Source organism: Hyla sarda, chromosome 2 (assembly GCF_029499605.1).
Source record: "Hyla sarda isolate aHylSar1 chromosome 2, aHylSar1.hap1, whole genome shotgun sequence".
Lineage (NCBI taxonomy): Eukaryota > Metazoa > Chordata > Amphibia > Anura > Hylidae > Hyla > Hyla sarda.
This window is the reverse complement of record NC_079190.1, coordinates 419,629,655-419,654,866: the sequence shown is the minus strand read 5'-3', so window position 1 is coordinate 419,654,866 and position 25,212 is coordinate 419,629,655. Positions and strand designations below refer to the sequence as shown.

At 42.4% G+C, this 25,212-nt stretch overlaps 1 protein-coding gene across 5 annotated transcripts in view; it reads left to right on the top strand.

Moving 5' to 3' along the window:
• MID1 (midline 1) overlaps positions 1–25,212 on the top strand; it is a 465,347-nt gene that overhangs the window by 398,169 nt on the left and 41,966 nt on the right. For all 5 annotated transcript variants that reach the window (XM_056558892.1, XM_056558888.1, XM_056558890.1 and 2 more), the window contains exons 4-7: positions 10,010–10,117; positions 20,488–20,636; positions 22,521–22,648; positions 24,832–24,975. In XM_056558892.1, the coding sequence (XP_056414867.1) occupies positions 10,010–10,117; positions 20,488–20,636; positions 22,521–22,648; positions 24,832–24,975 (529 nt within the window). The remainder of the gene's footprint in view (positions 1–10,009; positions 10,118–20,487; positions 20,637–22,520; positions 22,649–24,831; positions 24,976–25,212) is intronic.

Below are 25,212 nucleotides of genomic sequence, written 5' to 3'. Positions count from 1 at the left end.
TTTATTTTTTCAAAACCCCTGTGGATTGAAGAGAATCTGTCAGCTTTAGATCATACTCAGAGCTACAGACATGGGCAGATAGTTGATAGGACGGTAAAACAAGTAATATCAGTGTCTTGGCTAATGTCTGTTTGCAAAAATAAAATCATGTTTTCTAGCTATGCTAAAGTGTCATGGAGGCGGTGTCGAGCTGTAGAAGCACATCACGTTCTTCCCACAACCCTCCCCGAATGGCCTCCAGCTCTGAGCCTTGTACATCAATTATGCAGGGCATAGAGGGGTTGTGGAGGGTGGAGTCATGCATGTCCCAGCTCAGCAAGGACTCTATGACACTTAAGCTTGGAGGGAAAACATAATTTTATAACTTTGCAAAAAGCCATCTGCTAAAAGACAGGTCATAATTGTTTTATTTTTCTTTCAGCTATCTTCCTATGTCTGCAGCTCTGAGCATGATATAGAGCTGACAGATTCCCTTGAAAGGGAACCTGTCACATTAAAAATGCAATCCATTTTTCAGACAGCATGGTATAGAGCAGGAGGGGCTGAGTCGAATAATATAGAATTTTGTGGAAAAAGGTTCAGGATACTCCGCACCCTCAATGCAAGTCTATGGGAGGGGGCATGACAGCCGTCATGCCCCCTCCCATAGACTTTCATTGAGGGGGCGGGGCTGTGACATCACAAGGGCGTGGTCGACCCCCGCAGCGCTAAGCTAGCCAGTGGAGTACCCCCTTAAGTGGCGGTGATCTTGAATGTTACAATGTCACTTTTAATATTTCTAGTTTTATGTTATTAAATGTGGGACTGAGGAGCGGACTACCCCTTTAAGGGTATGTCTTGAGTTGCATGGCATCTTACAATTATTAGATAACCTTCAGCCTCTTTCCATACCCCACATATCATACATGCAGGGTGATATTCATCCAAACTTGTTTAGAGGAAGAGTGGTCTCTGAAAAATGAAAGAAGCAATCTGGTTCCTATGGGTAACTTCACAAGTTTCCCTCTACACAGATTTTGAAACATCTCCCCCTCCTCATACAGCATATACACAGCACAGCAGATATGGCAATAAACACTATAAAAAAAACATGAAAACATCAATGAAGTTAATTTAAGGGATAGTCAGGAAACTGAACTTTTTAGACACTGGATAGGGGATAAGTGTCTGATCACAGGGGATCTCCTGTACGGGGCCTCGGCAAAATACATGTCCTCACGTGCTCCAGCCCTCACCTTCCTGGATGGATGCAAGTGATGCCTAGCTCAGCCAATCACTGGCTGCAGCAATGTTCTGCCTCATCTGATAATTGGCTGAGCAAGCCATCACTGGCGTTTGTTCAGGAAGATGAGGGCTGGAGCATGCTGAGGACGATTAAGTAGCCAAAGCCCCGTACAGGAGATTGTGGAGGTCCCAGCGATCGAACCCCTCCCCCCACAAACAGACATTTATACCCTATCCTGTGGATAGATAAGCGTCTAAGAAGTTTAGTTCCCTGAACTACCCCTTTAAGACAGTGTTTTATGCGACAGGATGGGTTCCATTTTGCAAACGCATCCAGGAAATGTCCAAATGAATCATTCAGGTGAAACAACTGATTATGTTAACTTAAAAAAAAGTTCTTACCAGCTTCTTTTTATTTATTTTTTCTAGTTAGTCTGTTGGCCTTTTATTTTCTCATGGGATACAATACATATATTTATCCCTGTTGAGTTTTCTTTTCTGAAAAAATCACATAAATGTTGTTAAAATAGAATTGAAACCAAAAACTGGTAATGGTGAGAGAGCCTCAGTGAATACCAGTTTACCCCCATACGTTGTAGATCTGAAACCAGACTTTATGCCAGGGATGTTCTGCCAGACACCCCCGTGTAAGTGGTTGCTTTGCCAGTCTATATCAAATGACTGTTTTGAATTATCAGCAGTCTGGTATTGTTCTATGATGGGATTTAGTTGTTTGTTGTTATAGAAACTTGTTATAGTTTTATTCACTGGTCTTTCATATACCTTACTAAAATGATATCATATCAAATATTTATCACTCCTGTTCAGAGATTTCCCATCTGTAATAACATTTTCGTAACCTTGTCTCCTACCTGATAACTGCTTTGGGAAATACTTGAGGATGGGTGCAGCACAGGATGTACAGACAAGCTGGAATCCGGAATTATAATTATAAACTTTACTAGAGAGAATGCATTCATAAATGGTCAAATCTTTTCTAACCTGTCCCTACAACCTCGACTCCCTTAGGTAGTCATATCATTAAGACACATTTGAAAAAGATCTATCTCATCTATAGTTATCTATGTTAAACAAGTATTAGAAAACAAACATTCCCAACTTTGGCACTCTCATGGTCAATAGCTGTAAGAAGGAGCAGAGGTTAAATGCTTGTTGACATAGGCTTGTTCTTTCAGGAAAAAAAATGGATGAGATAAATGTTACACATTTACATATAATTAATAAGGTACAAAAAATACACTGGTTTGTTAAGTCCAAACTAACATCCTGCCGTGTTAATCCAGTTAATGTAAAAAAAAACAAGGAGACGAATGGCAGTTGTCCCATTATAGAGGAAGAATTACTTCCCAACTCCAAATCTGGCAGAAAACATCCCTGGATCAATGTCCCATCTCTAGAAATCTACACCAACACGATTTGGAACTATGGATGGAGGGTAAATATTCCAAACACTATTTGCAATTGATCACTAAGTGATCATTAAATACCCTAAATTTACCATCCACTACTGATATGTACACTGTAAAACATAACTTTTTATTTAATTGCTAGTTATTAAAATATTCATACAGTTAGGTCTCATCCAAAAAGCATGTATCTTCATGCTAATGAAGTGAAGACCATGCACTATTGTTACGGCTGCAGTCCGCAACTTATAGATTTACATATCGTTTCAGACCTATTTGTTGATTTTAAAAACTATATACACATCCCCCCCCCCCCTGACGTTTTGCAACCAACAAGTGGCTTTATCAAGCGCTATAGGGCAAATAGCCATTAATGGTCGCCATCAGTGCCGCACACACAGTGCTATGTGCACTGTAGGACAGGAAGGAGACTGAGCTTCATTAAAGGTCCCTGCTGATATGAGCTAATGAAATCTGTTGGACCCTGTACCTTTTGGACCTTACAGTAACAAGGACTTTGAACCTTTGGACATCGCAGTAGCAAAAGGAGCCATCCGAAATATTGCATCACATCTATACTGATCTGGACAACACTCTAAATGTAAGCTTATTGGCTAAGGAAACCCCGGTGGATAATGGTGTATAACTTTATTACCAATCACAGGGTTCCTTTACACTTTCTTCCTTATCATATAAAAAGCTTGTTATCCAACAAAAGCCTCATTATTTACCAAGGTCATTTGGATAGTTTTCGAGCATCACTGGGTGCTGGGCAGGACTAGGACAATAGCTAATTGAAACTAGATTAAACCGGCCAACACCATCTAAAGTTAGTGTATCTGTATGTGTGTGTGTGTGTGTGTATATATATATATATATATATATATATATATATATATATATATATACACAGAGAACATAGATATCAAAATATAATTTTACCAACACTAACATCACGCAGCGTGGTAATATTATAATTGGACTGTACTCATCTTAACTATATATCACAATGCTGGATGGACTATTTCTTTGCAGTCTAAGAGCAGTGTAGTTTGGGATAAGGTATAATTTACTATCAGTCACCATGTGCATTGGCATGACAGCATATAATATGAATGGACTGTGACAATTGGATAAAGTCTATTACATATACCTATAATACTTGCTAACGCAGAGTGTATAATGGAGTATATTGCTATTGCATAGTGTGAATTGGACACAGCAGTTAATACACCCAATAGTGTCTTTGTATGCACGGATGCAAGCTTTTATACAATACTAGCTGAGTACCAGGCGTTGCCTGGTTTTTCCTTCCTAATCCTTGTTGGGGAGGAAAATTAACAAAGAAGGAAGCTTTTGACTTCATATTCCATCCTCATATATTGTTGTCATATCCCGTCCTCATTTCCCATCTTCCTATCCCGACCTCATATTCCGTCCTTCTATCCCATCCTCATGTCCCTTCCTCATGTCCCTTCCTCATGTCCCTTCCTCATGTCCCTTCCTCATGTCCCTTCCTCATGTCCCTTCCTCATGTCCCTTCCTCATGTCCCTTCCTCATGTCCCTTCCTCATGTCCCTTCCTCATGTCCCTTCCTCATGTCCCTTCCTCATGTCCCTTCCTCATGTCCCGTCTTCATGCCCCGGGGTGTGGAAATTTTATAAAAGACTACTTGTCCACAGGACTAAAATGGAGCAAAATCTACTTGTCCCTCATGACGATCCACTTGTCCGGGCCAATTTTCGCTTTTACGCTCTAATTTTTTCCTCCTTGCCCTATAATAGCCATAACTACCGTATTTATCAGCGTATAACACGCACTTTTTAGGCTAAATTTTTTTGCCTAAAGTCTATGTGCGTGCTATACGCCAATACACCCCCAGGAAAGGCAGGGGGAGAGAGGCCGTCGCTGCCCGCTTCTCTCCCCCTGCCTTTCCTGGGGTCTAGAGCCCTGCTGCCGGCCCTTCTCTCCCCCTGGCTATCGGCGCCGCTGCCCATTCTGTCCCCCTGACTATCGGAGCCGGCGCCCCATTGCCGTCGTCGATAGCCAGGGGGAGAGAAGTGGCGCCGACAGCCAGGGGGAGAGAAGGGGCAGCGGCACCCATTGCCGGCGCCGCTGCCCCGTTGCCTCCCCCCATCCCCGGTGGCAAATTAACTGTTGCCGGGGTCGGGTCCCCCTGCGTCGTTGCTATGCGCTGCACGTCAGTGACGTCATGACGTCAGTGCGCCGCGCAGTGCAGTGCATAGCAACGACGCAGCCGCACGCTGGAGGCCTGAACAGGTAATTATGCCACCGGGGATGGGTTGAGGCAACTGGGCAGCGGCGCCGGCAATGGGTGCCGCTGCCCCTTCTCTCCCCCTGGCTGTCGGCGCCACTTCTCCCCCTGGCTGTCGGCGCCACTTCTCCCCCCTGGCTATCGGCGCTGGCAATGGGGCGCCGGCACCGATAGTCAGGGGGACAGAATGGGCAGTGGCGCCGATAGCCAGGGGGAGAGAAGGGCCGGCAGCAGGGCTCTAGACCCCAGGAAAGGCAGGGGGAGAGAAGCGGGCAGCGACTGCCTCTCTCCCCCTGCCTTTCCTGGGGGTGTATCGGGGTATACACGCGCACACACGCACCCTCATTTTACCATGGATATTTGGGTAAAAAACTTTTTTTACCCAAATATCCTTGGTAAAATGAGGGTGCGTGTTATAGGCCGGTGCGTGGTATACCCCGATAAATACGTATAATGACACCTTTAAATTTTTCAATAACATATTCTCTGAACCAAAAAAATATATAAATATATATTAAGGGAAGTGAAATTGAAATAGTAAAAGATAATTTAGCAGATTTGGTGGTTTTCTTTTCTACGCCATTTACCTTGTGGTTGAGGTAACATGTTAGTTTTATACTTTAGGCTGCCTGATAACAGCAATACCAGATTTGTATCGTTTACATCATGTTTTACTAATTCTGAACTTTTTCAAATTTTTTTAATTGCCATTTTTTAACCACTGTAGCTTTATTTTTTTTCCGCATACCAGGCTGTATGAGGGCTAATTTTTTGCGCCATAATCTGTTTTTTGTATTGGTACCATTTTGATATTGATCTGACTTTTTAATCGCTTTTTAACTTTTTTTTCTGGGATATTATAAAAATTGCAAATCTGTGGTTTGGTATTTTTTTTTATTTACCGTACGGGATACATAATGTTATATTTTAATAGGTTATACAATTACGCACGAAGCGATACCAAATATGTTTATTTTTATTATGTTTGCATGTTTTTATACAGGAAAAGGGGGTGATTTGAACTTTTAACATGGAAGGGGTTGATGCAGTGGTCTTCAAACTGTGGCCCTCCAGATGTTGCAAAACTACAACTCCCAGCATGCCCGGACAGCCAACGGCTGTCCTGGAATGCTGGGAATTGTAGTTTTGTAACATCTGGAGGGGCACAGTTTGAAGACCACTGGGTTAATGTGTGTCTTTCAAACTTTTATTAAAACTTTTTTTTTTTACACTTAATTAGACTTATAGGAGGAATCATTAGATTCCTCAGACAGATGAATAGATTCTATTGAACTCTATTAATCTGTGTGCTCTGTGATCCATTGATAGAGCCTAGTCCAGGCAGGCTCTATCAATGACAGAGCGGGACAGCAGGGAACAGAGGTAAGCCCTCCGGCTACCTCCATAGTGGATTGCCCCCCTGCGATCGTGCTGGGGGGTGTCGATCCACCCCACTAGCCCACCAGGGAGGATTCACATGTCCCTTTAGACGCCGCTGTCAGCTTTGACAGTGGTGATCTAAAGGGTTAATAGCCAGCCGCGGCGATCGCCGCATGCTGGCTATTAGCGGCGGCCCCCAGCTACTGAGAACAGCTGGTGGCTGCAGAGTATGGAGCGGGCAGGAATCCCGAGCATCTCCCCGTGCAGACGTGCCTCCTCCCCTCAGCTCTCCGAAGCTACAGCTGGGGGGAGTGAAGGCAGAGGACGCAGGTCTGCATGGAGAGCAAGAAGCCAAGCCCCCTCATCTCCCCCCCGCACGTCTGCAGAGCAGGGGAGAGAAGACAAATACTGTACACAGCTTCTCATATCCCCTGCTCTGCTTCAGAGGACACAGACTGCAGAGTATGGAGCGGGCAGGAGTCGGGAGACCGCTCAATACAGACTGCAGATCGCCGCCGCACTTGTCAGGTCCGGCCCTGCTTTCCCGAAGCCGGGCTAAGTGCCGGACAAATTCACCTGCCCGGCGCCCAAAACTGCTAGTCCCGGGCGTCGGGGGATAGGAATTCCACATCCTTCATGCCCCGTCTTCATGCCCCGTCTTCATGCCCCGTCTTCATGCCCCGTCTTCATGCCCCGTCTTCATGCCCCGTCTTCATGCCCCGTCTTCATGCCCCGTCTTCATGCCCCGTCTTCATGCTGTACGGAAGTTATGTGGGAACATACATTTCCCATTGACTTGCATGAGACTTAAAACGAAAACCCCGACCCTCACAAATGGGGGTAGTTAAGGGTTAAATTAACTATCCTATATTTTAAGTGGACATATAAGTAACATGTGACCAAGTATTATCGAAATATCTCCAGCTGTTTGGAAGTTATGCAGTAACATACATTTCCCATAGACTTGGATGAGACTTTAAACAAAAACCCCAACCCTGGCAAATGGGGTTGAGTAAGGGTTAAATTACCTATCCTATGTTTGTTGTTGACATATTGGTAACATGTGTACCAAGTTTCATGTTAATATCTTTAGCCATTTGGACGTGATGCTGGAACACACACACACACACACACACACACACACACACACACACACACACACACATACACACACACACACACGCATACACACACATACACAGACATACACACACATACACACACATACACACACATACACACACACACACACACACACACACATACATAGTCACAAACACACACACACACACACATACATACATACATACACACGTATACACACCCACATTGAGTTTTTATATATATATATATATATATATATATATATATAGATTGAAGTCCTAATACTACTAAGTAATGATTTAAAGAAAATGTGCAGATTACACTGCTTTATATCTCCACACTATACTGAGGAATGGTTATGCAGAGCACTGTACCAATAACATATAGTGAACAATTTCTGAAGCTCGATCGATAGACTGGTGAAGTGCTCTGTGCTGCGTTATTTCTGCTCTGTGTATTGAAGGTGTGGAACATTTTGATACTGATATGCAATGCGGCTGGAATATTGTGCTGATTGTGGACAATTAAAGGAGAACTCCAGAATATAAAAATTGTCCCCCATACTGCCGGCAGTAAAATAAAATAAAGATGTACATACCTTCCTCCGCACCTCCGGTAACCGGCGTGAACCTCTTCCTGGTTGCCGGTGGTCGGAGAGTCATACTGCGCTCAGCCAATCACCAGCTGCAGTGAAGTCCCGACTCGGCCGGCGATAGTCCGAATGGTGGATAAGCAGCCCCAAACAAGTTCCAAAGATATTTAAGCTGTCCTGCAGGCTCAGGGAGCATCAGTGTCAGCGCAAACTATCCGTCGACATATAAATTAAATGAAATGCTATTGCGCCACTAGGCGCTTCGTCAGGCCGCTGAAGCCACTTCAGCGGCCTGAAAAAGTGCCTAGTGGCGTGATACGATCCGTGGCCTGGCTTCTGAACTCCCCGCAGATCCATCTGCCGCCTCCCTGCATGGACAGATGTGGTCTCCGGATTAAGAAGTTCATCCTGCCAGTATTGTGATCAGTGAGCGCTAAAATGTTTTTTCCCTTCCTGTGTGAGTTTGTACTGAATGACTTATTTCTTTAGTTGTGTAGCGCTGACGTTGATCCAGCGTTCTCTACATCTCCATGATATACACACTGGTATGTCATATATGGACAGGAATAATGTTAGTGCTGACTGCTTTGATCTCTGAGGTAGCAAATGATTCTACTGGTTAGCGAAAACGGAATGAGGCTTACAAAGAAAAGAACACAGTACCTACAGTGAAATATGGTGGAGGTTCAATGATATTTTGGGGTTGTTTTGCTGCCTCTGGCACTGGGTGCTTGAAAGGTGTGCAAGGCATCATGAAATCTGAGGATTACCAAAGAATTTTGGCTCGCACTGTACAGCCCAGTGTCAGAAAGCTGGGTTTGGGTCCGAGATCTTGGGTCTTCCAATAGGACAATGACCCCAAACATACATCAAAAAGCATCCAGAAATGGATGGAAACAAAGTGCTGGAGAGTTCTGAAGTGGCCAGCAATGAGTTCAGATCTAAATCCCATTGAACACCTGTGGAGAGATCTTAAAATTGCTGTTAGGAAAAGGAACCCTTCCAATAAGAGAGACCTGGAGCAGTTTGCAAAGGAAGAGTGGTCCAACATTCCGGCTGAGAGGTGTAAGAAACTGATTGATGGTTATAGGAAGCGACTGATTTCAGTTATTTTTTCCAGAGGGTGTGCAACCATATATTAGGTTAAGGGTGCCAATAATTTTGTCCAGCCCATCTTTGGAGTTTGGGGTGACATTATGTCCAATTAGCTTTTTCCCCCCCTTTTTTGGTTTAGTTCCAATACACACAAAGGGAATAAACATGTGTATAGCAAAACATGCGTTACTGCAATCGTTTTCTGTGAGAAATACTTCATTTTCTTGAAAAATTTTAGGGGTGCCAACATTTACGGCCATGACTGTATATGTGTATGTATATATGTGTTAGGGGTGCACGTGGCGGAGATATATATATATATATATATATATATATATATATATACACATATATTAGTCTTTTGAGCGTTTAAGTCCTACAAAACAATTGCATACGTGTGGGAAATGACTTGAACATAGTCACTAATTGACTATGTTTAGGTCATTAAACTAACATGCCATTATGCCATGGTATGCCTATTATCATTCTGAGTAAATGCAGTGTGCACCCAGGCTTATATTGCTTAATATTTGCCCATATCACACTTGGTTAAAACTGCCATGTAAAAGTTCAACATCAATTTTTTGTTTCTGAAATAATTGTTACATTTTGTTTTACTTGTCTTTTCACTTTATATGCTTTTAATGCGCCAGCGTGTTACACTTCAAAAATTGTATAGGTACCTTAGGGATGAATTAATTTCTAAATTCTGCCTTTACTGTCAAGTTTTACATTTGATATGTACAAAGCTTACTGCCTGAGCCTTGTCTTTATTCTTGTGATGCATTTGGGTGCACATTAGAGAGCAGCACTTAAGACAGAAGTATGCCAGGTGGACTCTTTGATCGGGCTCTATGACAATGTGACTATTTTTCGTCTTGTTTTTAACACAGTTCAATGTTATTCCTACAGGTAAATGCATCCCGTCAAGAGGGAAAATTAATGGAAGAGAGCGATCAACTGATTGAAATTATACAGCAGAGAAGACAAATTATTGGAACGAAAATTAAGGAAGGAAAGGTATTATTAAAATTCTGCAATAGAAATCTCCTTATATGATATGAAAATATACATCTAGTGGCTATAACAAGTCAAGTAATGGTTGTGTAATGGTAGCGTCTATTGACTCCCACTGCTGAGTGCAGAATATTAGAATATTTTACGCCACATCCCAAGTTCTATTTAATTAGAAATCATTGATCTGGACATCTTCAGATTTCTTATATATATTTTTTTAACAAATTATAACATTCTGGTGCGCAGTCGACTCATTTCCATAAATGGTCAATAAAAATAAAGTAATGATCTCTGCTAATTCGGCGTCCTAAAATTCTCTGTTATGTTTACAAATATCGAGTTGTCATTAATGGTTTTATTGTTTTACTTCAGATACATCCACATTTACATTGACTCATTTTATTGTGTTCTGAAGTACTTTTTTTCTAGGTTCTTAAAGGGGTACTCCGCCCCTAGATATCTTATCCCCTATCCATGCTGGATGACTGTTGATGCGGGGTGGAGGCTCGTGATGTCACAGCCACGCCCCCTCAATGCAAGTCTATGGTAGGGGGCGTGACTGTCATCACGGCCCCTCCCATAGACTTGCATTGAGGGGGCGTGGCTGTGACATCACAAGGGCGTGGCCGACCCCCGCAGCGCTAAGAGACTGCCACACTGGAATATTTAATCTTACAAACCATGCAATGCTTCATGGGAAGAAGTTTGCAAAGTCGCTCTCCTCCATTAGGAAGAGAGTGCTCTCCACTGCCACCTATTGGAGGTAGTATCCCTTTTAAATCAGTGTTTGACCCTTAAAGGGAATCTGTCAGCTGTATTTGCTGTTAAGAGCTGCTACTTTTAATCATTTGTGTGAGATTTTATTAATTTTTTTGCCAGTTTTTTTGTGCTTGTCTTTTGTATATCAGTTATAAGCTAATCACATCTTGCTGTTTGTTTTTATTAAGTTTTAACAAGTAGCGGTAGTTTTAGAGAATGCTGGTGTTGCCTTTCTGTGTACCGAGATGACTAAGGCCCTTATATCACAATAGCTTTATTTATATCTCCGGTGAGGCCAGAGAGATCTGTGGTTTGTTTTGTGCTAATTTGTTGGCATAGCTGTGCCGTCCTGGTATGTGGTGTTCTGTAACTCTGAAGTCAACTTTAAATGTCAAGTCTAATGGCGCTTTTGTAAGAAAAGGGCCAACTAAGAATAAAATCCAGTGCGGGTTTAATGGTTCACTAAGCCGTCATGCACCTCTAATTCCCTTCACATAAAAGACCTGTTGGCCAATCGCTGATGTGAAAATGTTTGAAGAGCCGGGCTCCAGGAGGTGAAATGTCACAAGTCGTTTGCTTTCTCCAAATACCATGAGGGCTTAAATGGAAGCTGGTCAGTGGAGTAATAAAGGCTTAAGATGCTTACTAAATAGCCAAGTCAGTGTTTTTGTAGAAAACCTTCATTATAGAATGTGCCTGAAAATGATGTTTATTGGTGACTTTCATATTTGATGAGGGGCCTAAATGAGGAAATGTTTTTACGTTGTGTGTATGATTCTTCATATACATCAAGGCTAGTGTATAAATGGTAGAAAAGTATGGTTCACTGTAAATGGGCACATGTAACTGGTAGCCAAACTGGCTTTTTAACCCTTGCATTCAGAAAAACGAGTTTCAGCCCTTTTAAAGATATACTATGATATTAAGACTTAAAGGTTACTCCGGCGCTAAGACATCTTATCTCCTATCCAAAGGATAGGGAATAAGATGCCTGATCGCTGGGGTCCCGCCACTGGGGACCCTTGTGATCTTGCACGCAGCACCCCGTTACAATCAGTCCCCGGAGCACGTTCGCTCCGGGTCTGATTACTGGCAATCACTGGGGCCAGAGTATTGTGACGTCACGCACCCGCCCCCGTGTGACGTCACGCTCCGCCCCCTCAATGCAAGCCTATGGGAGGGGGCGTGGCAACTGTCACGCCCCCTCCCATAGGCTTGCATTGAGGGGGCAGAGTGTGACATCACACTGGGGCGGGGGCGTGACATCACAATGCTCCGGCCCCCGTGATCGCCAGTAATCAGACCCGAAATGAATGTGCTCCGGGTACTGATTGTAACAGGGTGCTGCGTGCAAGATCACGGGGGTCCCCAGCGGCGGGGCCCCCGCTATCAGGCATCTTATCCCCTGTCCTTTGGATAGGGGATAAGATGTCTTAGCACCGGAGTACCCCTTTAAGCAATATTCCAATTTAGTTAAAGGGGTTGTCCAGGGATCAGAAAAGGTACTACATCTTCTGCTCTGCAGTGCTCCTTTTCTGTTCTTGGCATGTCTCAGGAGAGTATATCCATCGAGTAGAGAGGGGACGTATACCAAGCTGAGATCATGTGCAGGCGAAACCATGCCCACACGCAATGTCCAGTAGCGGCATGATGTTGCTGATGTTAGGTCAACATCATCCAGGACAACCACTTTAAAACACACATAAGGCTGGGTTCACATCACGGTTTTAGGTTCTGTCACAAATCCAGATATGGGGCAAAAATGAACAGACCAGAGTCACTATGTGGCTCTGATCGGCTCATTCAAATGAATGAGATGCAGGCCGGGTCCGGCTGGGGTGCGGGAGCGCCCAGTTTTCCCATCCCTCAGCTGGATACGGTCCCCGTATGTGATAAACGTAATGTGAACCCAGCCTTAAACAGCTTGCTAGGGCTATAAAAAAGCAATGTTCAGTGGGGCGTAGGGGTGTGAATCGCCAAGAATTTGGCGATACGATTCGAATCGCGATACCAGTGTGGCGATTCGATATATCGCGATACCGTCTAGGTGACGATACATCGCGATATATCCCAATACATGGCCCATTCACAGATCCCTTTAGACGCCGCTGTCAGCTTTGACAGCGGTGATCTAGTAGTCCAACGCGCACTTTTTTCATTTTATCCCGTCCGGGCTGCAAAATAAAAGAAAACACACTTTCTCTTACCTGCCAACGAGCCCCCGGAGCTCCGGTACAGGTGTTCGGTCCCCGGGCTGTATTCTTCTTACTTCCTGTTAGCCCGGCACATCACACGGAGCTTCAGCCTATCACCAGCAGAGGCGGGACATCGCTGCGGCCGGTGATAGGCTGAAGCTCCGTGTGAAGTGCCGGGCTAACAGGAAGTAAGAAGAATACAGCCCGGGGACCGAACACCTGTACCAGAGTGTACCGTAGCTACGGGGGCTCGTTGGCAGGTAAGAGAAAGTGTGTTTTCTTTTATTTTGCAGCCCGGACGGGATAAAATGATAAAAGCGCACGCCGGACTACTCCTTTAATAGCCAGCCGCGGCGATCGCTGCATGCTGGCTATTAGCGGCGGCCCCCGGCTACTGAGAACAGCCGGGGGCTGCAGAGTACGGAGCGGGCACGAGTTGGAGCCCGCTCCGTACACCCAGAGCGCCGCCGCGTCAGATCCGGCCTGCCCGGCTCCACAAATGTGGAACTTGTATCTCCTGATGCCTGGGACAATCTGTTCCGGGCGTCAGGAGATACAAATTCCACATACCTAGAAGAATCGATTCAAAAATATTTTGAATCGATTCAGTATCGCCAAGTGAAAAAATCGCAATAATCGTGCGAATCGATTTTTTCTTACATCCCTAGTGGGGCGGTCCGCCACTGTTCCTCTGTTTTCTTCCCCTGATGACATGCTGTCCCGGTTCTCCTGCTGACATTCCAAACAATTGCTTCCAATCACTGAAGCGGCAGGTCATGCCAGCACATCATGACCAAAGTAAATGTAAGGCACGGAGTATGCTTTACTTTATTTTACAGCCTGAGCAGCGTGCCATGTGTTTCTCACATAAATTGTAATACCCCTTTAAGATATGAGTTTAACAAAGTGTAAATGAAAGCACTCACCAAGTCATTCTGCAGAAGCTGTTCTTCAATCTTTATTCTTAGAACATAGTGCACAGAGGGGTGAGGGTGCAGGGTGGCATGATTGTGTAGGCAGGGGAAAAGGACTGGACGCCGGGGCGACGTTTCACACCAAACGGTGCTTTTTCAAGCCCGATTGAGAGGAATTTTAGAGGAGGACTGTGTGTCATCTACATTGTGGCAGGATCAGAATAATGAGTGGAGGTTACCTGAGTGGTGAGTAGGCCTCACTGTCAGTTGGAGGAGGTGTGGCCCAAAATACTATTCAGTACTTCCAAAAGATAGGGTGGTTGGCCCTTGGGAAGCTCAGAGCTCCAAAACTTTTCCGCTGTGTGCTGCTTGCCCTGAGATCCTCTTTAAAATAAGGGGTTATTTTTGGTGAAACATATTGAAATGATCAGCATTTTATAATATGATTTATAGTATAAAATGTAATACATATAATGTAGTTATTTTACCTTTTAAAAGTGAGTGATTTGGATAAAAAATGAAAGCAATAACAATAAAATCTAATTCTAGTCTTTATTTAACGTTTGGCCTCCAAAAGCCCTAAACCCTGAAGAATCTAAAGTGCTTTATTTTTAGCACAGGAAGGGAAGTGTTCTATTCAGCATAGAAGAAGACCTTTTCTGACTTCCCACAAATGTATCTCCATCTGGCCTGTTATAACCTTTGTTTATTTGGTCTCTGGCTCATGTACAGTATCTTATGAGCTGTTCATAGTCTCATCAGCTCTCAGCCTGGAATAATGGTTGTGGTTTACTATGTTGATCCAGGATCGGCTGTGCAGATTTATGAATAGTGGATTTATGAGGCATTGTAAGATTTGGAAGGGTCCTTGAAGACAGTTGTTCTCAGAACAGCAGTGTCAAGCTTGGCAGTGCCTAAGGATCAGGGTGGGGATGAGTAATGCAAAAAATCATTCGGGGGGACAGATTTAATAGGTTAAGTCCTGGTGATTGATTTCTGCAATTTCTTATTCTTTTTGCCATTATGAAGTAAGCAATGCCGAAATGTCAGTGTGGTTTGAATTCAGCTATGAGTCTGAGGTGAAGCATTTTCACTTTCCTGAGTCAGTCACATTAAAATAATATTTGTTTTTCGACTGTGTCACAGCAACAGTAAAGAGTCAGCCAGAGGGCAAGGCCAGTCTTGTATGAAAGGTAAATTCAAGGAATTAGGCATCAGCTAAATCCTTCTCTACTGTTTGGCCAACGTCTCTAGTGACTGGTTCAGAGAACTCCACTTACAGATCCCAAATGACTTATCTGCGCAAAGATGAAGTTGCTGCTTTCATGTTTTTCCTCTTGTTTGATTTTCAAGTTGCACTTAGATATTTTATAAAAAATATTCCAACCTTTAAGAAACCTTGTTTATTCAAAATATTCTGCAGAATTCTACTTTGTTCTACATTTTTTGCCTGCAATGCTCTGGGCATAACTCATTTACACTTAAAGTAAGATATGTTTACACTGCATATTTTTTACTGTGTGTCTGAATACTTGTGGAAACCATGTGCAATGCAGGTTCATTATTGAAGTTTGTTGGAATAGAACTTTCCCACATTTAAGACATTTAGGCACGGGTCAATTCTGGTGCAGCAGCCTCCTATTGTTTTCAAAAGGATTCTGCACCAAGTGTACTGCTGAATTTCTGCAACAGACATTCAAATTCCGTACTTGTATAAACCTCACCCCTTTTTAGTCGGTTTAATTGCCATGCAGAAATCAGGACAGTTGGCAAGCAGTCCTTACTTGGTGGCCCTATTACATGAAGTATTTATCGGCAAAAGAAAAAAAAAAGCCAAATATTGCCCAGTAAAATAAGGACAGTGATCAGCCTACAAATGAGCAAACATGCAGACCAGGTCATTAATCAGGTCAAATAATCATCATTTGTCGGACAAATATCTCTCGTCTAATAGGAAATGTACGACCGACAAATGATTAGCGTAGGGGGGGGGCGCACAAAAAAAAAAAAAAAACTTGAGTCTGCATCCCTCAGCACTGCTGATCTTCACTATACTTGCATTGTCTGCCTCTACTGAGTGTCAATAGTACTATTTATTGCTAAGCTATGGCTTAGCACTGATCTGTATATAAAATAATAAAAGTGATTAGTAGTATAAATAAGCACCTCCACTATTCAAAAATTAATCACCCCTAGGTTTTTCCATCTTTGGAAAAAAAAATTGTAAATAAAACTAAATAAACACATTTGGTATTGCTGCTTGCAAAGATGTCTGAAATATTAAAGGGGTTATCCACTGTAAGGGGAGTTTAGTACTTACCTGCCAGACAGTAATGGACAGTGTTGTGATTCCATTATAATGCTGCTAATTTCTTTTGGTGAAATGGCTATTTCCTGTTGGAGTTCCCTCTCTCCAACTACAAGTCCCAGAATTCCTTGTTTGTAAGTGGGAGGTCACTTTTCTCCCTCCCACACTTCAGCCACCCCATCCTTTCAACCACAGGTGTGTTGACTTCCATGTGTGCTGAGAACAGTAGACCATTTTTTTCTAACCAGGGTGCCTCCAGCTGTTGCAAAACTACAATTCACTGCAGCCCTGTGGAGAATGATCTCTTTCCCACCCAGTGGTTGCTTCATCTATTAAAGCAGACAGGTTTCTTTAAACACCTGACTAGTCATGTAATGCCTCGGGCCGCACTGCAATCTGGGAAAATCTGAGACTGCACTCATTTTTGCATGCTGCTAAAAATAAATATCAGGGCTAAGATATCATAGGAATTGCGAGACCAGCCATCAAACACAGGTACAGACACTATACAGTGGTCCCTCAACATACGATGGTAATTCGTTCCAAACGACCCATCGTTTGTCGAATCCATCGTATGTTGAGGGATCCGTGCAATGTAAAGTATAGGAAGCTGTACTTACCTGTCCCCGCCGCTCCGCACCAGGTCCTCACCGCTCCCGCTGCTGTTCCAGGGGCTCCCGATGCTGTCCCGCTGCTCCGGTGTCTTCTTCGCGATCCTCCGGTGTCTTGCGCATCTTCTGCAGGGTCCGGGCCTCGCTTTCTGGTGACGTTATTACGCTGCTGCGCCGGCGCGGCGTGCGTAGTGACGTAATAACGATGCCGGAAAGCAAGGCCCGGACCCTAGAGAAGATGCGCAAGACACCGGAGGATCGCGAAGTGGACCCGGAGCAGCGGGAATAGGTAAGTGAACCTGCTGGGGCACATTACACTGCTATCCGACAGCAGCTTAAGCATTTTGCGCTGTCGGATAGCAGTTAATGCGATGGCCCCGACATATAAAAGCATCGTATGTCGATGCTGACATCGACATGCGATGGCCTCTGAGAGGCCATCTTATGTCGATTGTATCATATGTCGGGGCCATCGTAGGTCGGGGGGTTACTGTATTATGAACTACACTAGCTTAACAAGTCTTAACAAATATGTTCCTTATGAAAACTTCAGTTCACAGCACAAAAAATGAGCCCTATACAGCCCCTTCTAAGGAAAAATGAAAATGTATAAGGGTCAGAATAGGGCAATTTTAAGCATACTTATTTTCTTACAAAAAGTTAAAGGGGTATTCCGGGCAAAAACATTTTATCCCCTATCCAAAGGGTAGGGGATAAAATGTCTGATCAATGGGGGCCCGTCACTGGTGGCCCGCCACTGTCATTAAATAGACCCTCAGGCCAGTTTACAGGGAGGAAGAACATGCAGGCACTAGGACCACTCGGAAATGCTTAATCTCCATAAACAGCAATGCATTTCCAAGCAGATTCCACAGAAAAAATTGACACATGAATTACTGCAGAGGCTGGAATTTCCATGGTAGATGTTTCCACCTTGGAAATTCCGCTGTGTGCTCTTTGTAGCAGAATCGTAATAAAAACAATGGGACTCAGCTCAACAACATGTTTGATCTGAATTTTTCTGATTTTGCGCAGAAATTCCTCTGTCCATGTCATGAACTGCAATAAATGGAGGAAAAAAGCGGAGGTAGCGCCGGGTGCGGTGTGGGTCTTTAGCCGGTGTAGGTGGGTACCCAGGTGGGGGTAGCGTATTCCTTGCCGGTGATGGTAGCTTGGTATGCATGCCAGCAGCAACCACCTGCAATTGAAAAAGGGAGCTGTGACTCCCGAAATGCGTCTTGCTTTATATTTATTATTTTCTTTGATTTCTTATGCTGTAAGAATAAATTATTCATTCATTTTTTACCAATACCCACGACTTCGGGTTATTTCCTTGGGAGCGCCACTGCAGCTTTTTTCTCCTATACCTCTGCATGTCCTGAACTGTCCAGAGCAGAAACAAATCCCCATAGCAAACCTATCCTGTTCTGGACAGTTCTTGACATGGACAGAGGTGTCAGCAGAGAGCACTGTGGTCAGACAGAAAAGAAATTCAAAAAGATAAGCACTTCCTCTGGAGTATACTGCAGCTGATAAGTACTGGAAGGGTTAAGATTTTAAATCAAAGTAATTGACAAATCTGTATAACTTTCTGGCACCAGTTGATTTAAAAAAAAAAATTTTTTCCAGTGGAGTACCCCTTTAAGTAATCTATTCAGTGGCCCATGTGTACTGTGTATGTGCCCGGGACACACTAATTCAAGTTTTCCCAATATAACCAGCATTCCAAAAAATTTGACTAATTAGACTTGTTTTTCTTTTTTTCTCTCTCTCTCTCTCTCTCTCTCTCTCTCTCTCTGAGATTTTCGTTATCACGAATGTTGGTTATCATGTTTAAAGAAAAATCTATCAGGAAATGACGTGAATGGCGAAAGTATCAGGCCAGCTGTGCTTGTTTTGGCTCTTGTGGTTCTGAGAAGATTGGCATCATATAGACAGTCTTTTCTGCTTAGCACTTACATTCTAAGTATTATTATACACACGAGAAATGCATTTAAGCGATGAAAAGGATATCGGAGACCATTTACCGTCATTTTCTAATTTCACAGGAAAAACTCATCCATTTTGGAGCAATATTAATAATGTTTTCAGCATCACTGCCAAAATGTCACTTGGATACAGACTCCCACACAGCCCGTGTGGCGTAATGTGCGGCCGCTATACGCTTGTCTCCTCCAGTGATTAGTTACCCAGGGATTACCTAAACAAATGACCTCATGTTCAGTGGTTTTTGAGACCAAATGCGTGCGAATTGTAAATCGCACTTTTATTGCAGCTATTCTTATTATATATAAGTCGAGCTTTTATTTTTCTTCACTGGGAAAGCTACTGTGCCACAGTTCAGCTTGGAAAATATTTTGCTTATGAGCAGCCATTTAGGACCTGTCCCACATCTTATAAGACTTGCAGCACAATGTATTTGATCCTATTCAAGGGAATAACGGTGCACATGAAAACTATAATATCAAAACATGAAAAAATAATTCCATTCCCTTTTTGGGCTGGGAACAGAAAGTGCCAAAGGTACAAAGCTGTATGAGGGTATACTGATAAAGGAAGAATGGCAGGCCGTATCCTGTGGAGTAAAACAAGAGGGCATACTTAAGAAACTAGGTATTCATTGGGGCATGAGAGGTTAGAGGGGCATGAGGAACAAACTGCTTGCCATGCCCGGGAATTCATATAAGTGAAGGTCTCAATACCTTTTGTCCCTTAGGAGCCACATTAAACTTTTTGTGGTGATTAGGGGTCATGCTCATCTTAGAAAAGGTGGAGAGATATAATAACAATGTGGAGACACAAGAAATTGGTAATTCGCAAAAATTCATTAAAAAAAGTATGTGTTTCTGTTAAATGTGGCATTAGTATTATAGTATACAAATTATGTATGTCTATATGTATATAATAATGTCAAGAGTCAGTGTATATGGTCATAATACAGGACTTCTATGGTGGGCCACACAGCAGGTTGTTTCAATTCACATGTGGCTCCAAAAACATAATTGGGAACACTGATATGAAGAGTATGTCTTTCTTAAAGGGGTTTTCTGTCATTTTGTCAAAATTTTATATCCTGCTGGGGTTGGAAAAAAATAGAAAAAAAACTATACTTGCCATGCCCTGATTGCCCACTGGTCCCCCACAGTTCCCGTTTGGCAGCATCCAGTCCCCCTGCAGCTCCCATTCAGCTTTGTCTATTTCCCTGATCTGCCATCTTTTTTCTGCTTCTGAGACGAGTGCTTGAAGCAAGGCCTTCCGGTTCAGCCAACCACTTGCCACAACGGTGTCTCGTCTCTGCCAGTGATTGACTAAGCCAGCAGGTTCTGCTCCGAGCACTCATCTCCGAAGCAGGATGAAGTAATTCGGGGAACGAGCGAAAACTGAATGGGAGATGCCGGGGGGTTGGCGGGGTCTGGATGGGGCTTATTGGGAACTAGGGGGCCCAGGCAGGGTAAGTATACTTTTTTTTTTTTTTTTTTTTTCGCCCCGAGCAGGATTAAAAATTTGGCTAAATGCCAGAAAACCCTGTTAAAGTTTTTAACTGCAAATTCAAAATTCTAATATTTTCTTTAATTTTTCTGCAAAGGTGGTCAGGTTGAGGAAGTTGGCCCAGCAAATTGCCAATTGCAAGCAGTGCATTGAACGCTCAACATCTCTCATCTCCCAAGCAGAGCAGTCTCTGAAGGAGGCTGACCATGCTCGCTTCCTCCAGTCAGCAAAAAGCATCACTGAAAGGTAAAGTGATTTGTTATCTTTATATTTTCTAGATAATTCAGAAACTAATTGCAATTGCTGTGTAAGCAGCTATGAGATAAATTGAAGTGTTGGGTAAATGTTTAGAAAATACAAAGCTCAATTCCTAGACCATGTGTATCATGAGATTTTGGTGGCAATGCACCAAAAATACTTTAACTGATGATTGGTTCCACATACGTTGAAGCATCTAGGCCGAAGAAAAAAAAATTTAACCTACTAAATGTGAAATAACCCCCAAAAATTCTTCAGGCTTACTCTTTAACTGGGGCTGATCCTGTCTGTGCACTTAAATCCTGGTTTCATTCTTTTGTGGCTTTTGATTTCCTTGCTGTTCTGTTGATCACACGGCATGCAGTTCACCAAGGAGGAGTGGACATTCCATTGCTCACCCTCACATCTCATGTGGGAACTTCTTCCCTCACTCCTCAGAGCTGACAATTGGTTGCTCTATGCACTGAGGCTTAGTAGCATGACCTTAGTCTTGCCACCAAACAGCTCTAAATATTCATGGTCAGACTGGAGGTTAGTTTCTCAGTAGGTGCAGTACCTCTAAAGACATACAAGCAGATTTCACTAAATTAGCATAACTTCCTCATTCCCTGCCTCCTACTCCACTCCATGGCTCCATTATAGTGTTGGCTTGTATTAAAGTTGATGGCTGCTTATGGTAGCAGATGATTTATGGTCTACTGTTTCCAATCTGAAATTTGTGCCCTTCCACTTAAACATGTCTACCATTATTTTCTGGTCTACGACAGAAACTGAAGCTGATTTTGTTTAATGCAGTAACATGTTTGTAGCCAAGATATTTTGGAGAGTTATGTGACATATGTGGGTAATTTATCAAGAAAACGTTCCCAGGAATTGTAAAGTTGGCCTTTAAAGTCACCAGACTTGGCTCTTCAACACATTGTTTTCAAGATGAGCGAAATAGATATCAGCAGGGGAGACTTAGAAGATTTTCATCATAGGAAGCTTGAAATTTAGAGTCAATTTGAGTCTTAAATGATATCCCTGCTCTTTTTTTTTTTTTATATTTAATATCCATGTCTAAGAAAGAGCACACATTAGGGGCTTATATATAACAAAGATACTGTTGATTTTAAAGCTGGGAAAATGTAGCAAAAATGCACCATCTGCAACATATTCCTAGACGTATTAAACTATTCCACTTTCAACAACTATTTTTAAGGAACAGCTGCCATAGGACCCTGGCATTGGTTCACCTCTGTATAATCAAACATCTCCAATGTACCCCTAATAGTAGATGTATACGGGTGTCAGATGTTAGGACATAAGAAACACTATAATGGTGGACTCTGTCACAATTATAACAATAAGGGGCTACCAGTTTTAATGTACAATATACAAAACCCAAAAAGGATCACACCATAAAGAAGCTCACCTCTTTCTGGTGCCCATCTTGACATGTAAAAAATGCTCACTCAGTCAGTCACTTTTAAAAAAAAATTTCTAATGCCAGAATATCTTAATGCTGGTCTTTCACTTTAAATAACTGCTCTTGAGTCGGTTTGTTTTCAGACATGTAGGATTTGTGCTTGATCCCCTTGTTCTCTTGAGTATAAGCTGCCACCTGTGGAGTCTGGCAGTGGCTTACCACTACCTCTCCATTCTAAACGCATGAACGCTTGGTTGAGCATTTATGTGTTTGTTTGTTTTTTAAGAGATAGCTGTTATCCAAACGAATATCTTATGTGAATAGTTGCCTCTAGATTATCTAGATTTATGCTGTTTAGGAATTTGATAGTTTTAGTTAATCTGCCCCATTGTATATTTGTAAGACATTTGCTGTATTGTAAGATGACAGAATGTTGAGCCTTTGTTTTGTCTTTGTGTTTTTAGAGTATCAATGGCAACTGCATCCTCCCAAGTGCTGATTCCGGAGATTAATCTGAATGACACATTTGACACATTCGCATTGGATTTTTCTAGAGAGAAGAAGCTGTTAGAATGTCTTGACTATCTCACAGGTAAAATGGTGGTCAGCCGTGACTAATTTAATCATTCATATGACAAAAGCCGATCATGATTCACTTCAGCAGGCAGTGCCTTGTCACGAGGACATAATAAGGCTGAGGACTGCAAGTGGAATTACAGCTTAGTGGATCCATAGTATTTTTTTATCATTACAAGCTGTTCTACAAGTGGGATATCATCACAACATAGGCTTAATCATTCTGTTTGCAGTTTTTGATTCTGTAGTACAGGTAAAGTAGACTATACTGTATCTACACATGGTACCCAACTTTAGGGCAGGGTCACACGAGGCGGCTACACAGCATAATTCACACTGCGGATGCGGCAACGGCAGACACAGAGGGACTGTAGAGTGAGCTCCCTGCTGCGGCCATACTCCGTGTGACCCTGCCCTTAGAGTACTTTAGCTACTTGCTACTGGTATTTGCCCTTAACATTTTGATTTGCCACTTAGACTGATGCTTACACCACATTTGCGTTTATGGAAAGGTTTGAGTATGTGTGTTTCCCCCACATATACTATATATGAGTTGAACAGAGTCTGGTCTTTTAAGAACAAGGATAAGATAATCTTAGTAATCCAACAGCAACAACAACAAAAATCGGTAGACATTTGTAGTTTAAGAAAGGGCATTGTTTAGGATAGAGAAAAAGACAATGCAACTATAGGTAGGTAAACACAAAAGAAGACCAAGACATCCAAGTGGGATTGTTAGGGAATTTTGTGTTACCTTGGACAGTACTATTGTCTTTTATAAAGGCGCTAATGAGTTTTTTCCACCATAGTTACCTTCAGAGATATTAGTGCAAAACGTAGACATATATATTGTGTGCCCTTGAGCTTTTCCACCCAAAGTGGTGTCTCACAAAAATGATGTCATAGTTAACATCTTTGACCATTCTCGGAATGGAAAGCAATTTAGGCTTCTTTCACACTACAAAATGACTCCGTTTTAAAGATCCGTACGAAGTTCCGTCTGAAAATCAGATAAAAACGGCAGTTACAAAATCCTATACGGCCGTTAGAAAATCCCATTATAGTCTATGGGATTTTTCTAATAGCCGTTGTAACCTTTTATATCCCCTTCTCAATAATGTCCGTTATTTTGTGACGGAAGATAGTAACGGGAGAAATAGTGCATGCACTATTTCTCCCGTTACTATCTTCTGCCACAAAATAACGGCCGTTATTAATAACGGGCTATAAAGGAATAAAACGACTATTAGAAAAATCCCATAGACTATAATGGGATTTCTAACGGCCGTATAGGATTTTGTAACTGCCGTTTTTAGCTGATTTTCATATGGAACTTCGTACGGATCTTTAAAACGGAGTCATTTTGTAGTGTGAAAGGGGCCTTGGAAAATATGTATTGTAACATATGTCATCATCATTCTCTTAGGCTATGTTCACACATTGGCCGGCATTAATCATTGTAGGTGTAAGTGAAGAATTTTTCGACACCTTTTTTATGTGTGCTGGTAATGTGTAGGAGTACCAGATTTATTAAATGGTCACAGAGCATTTCATAAATTTTGTGCAGGTCACACTCTCTGAAATTTCTCTCTTCACATACACCAAAAAGCTAAGCTAAGTCTGGGCTGGTGTAGTTTTAGAGACTTTTCAGTGGCTTTGCGCCTTTTTTGCGCCTTTTCACAAAAAGGTGCAGTTCATAAAACCCTTCCATATCATGTGTATTGCCAAAATCAATGGATTGAAACTCAAAATCAGCAGAAATGTGTAAACCAAAAGGCGAAAAAATATGTGCAAATAAACCCTGCTTGCGCCTTTTTTGCACCCTTTGTAGACACAAAAAACAGTCTAAAGGCAATGATAAATGTCAGCCATAGTATTTAGGTCAGAATTTTGGCCAGTATTTTTAGCCAAAGCCAAGAGTAGGTCCAAAACAAAGAAGAAATTACAGTTACATTTCTAGTTTTGGCTAAAGATACTGATGAATTACTGATTAAAATACTGTGTGTGAACAGAGCCTTATAAACATATAATGTCAAAGACTATCTTTTGGGCATGGAACTTTTACTATGCCAACTATATTGAATTATTAGGAATCCCTATATACAGGCATTGTTAGTCTTGACTGCAGGACAAAAAAAAGTATAGCTCAAAGTCTTTTAATTCTGTTCATAACCTTAATGATATTATTCCTTCTGACAGCTCCTAATCCCCCGGTGATCAGAGAAGAGCTCTGTACAGCGTCTTATGACACAATTACTGTGCACTGGACATCTGACGACGAGTTCAGTGTCGTTTCCTATGAACTTCAATACACTATTTTCACTGGACAGGCCAACGTAGTCAGTAAGTACATTCACTGTGTCATTAAAACCGGACTTATTATGAAAGATGTTTCTATAAGTTTTTTGAAAGATGACTATTTTCTATTGAATTGAAAAAAAAAGCTCTTCTCTAGAGGGAAGGAAAATGTCTATTTAGTGCCACCTATAGGTAAATCCCCAGAATATCAATGACTGACCCATAAAAGAGCCTTAAAATTACACTAGGGATTTCAACTAAACGAAAAACCTCTATCTGTAG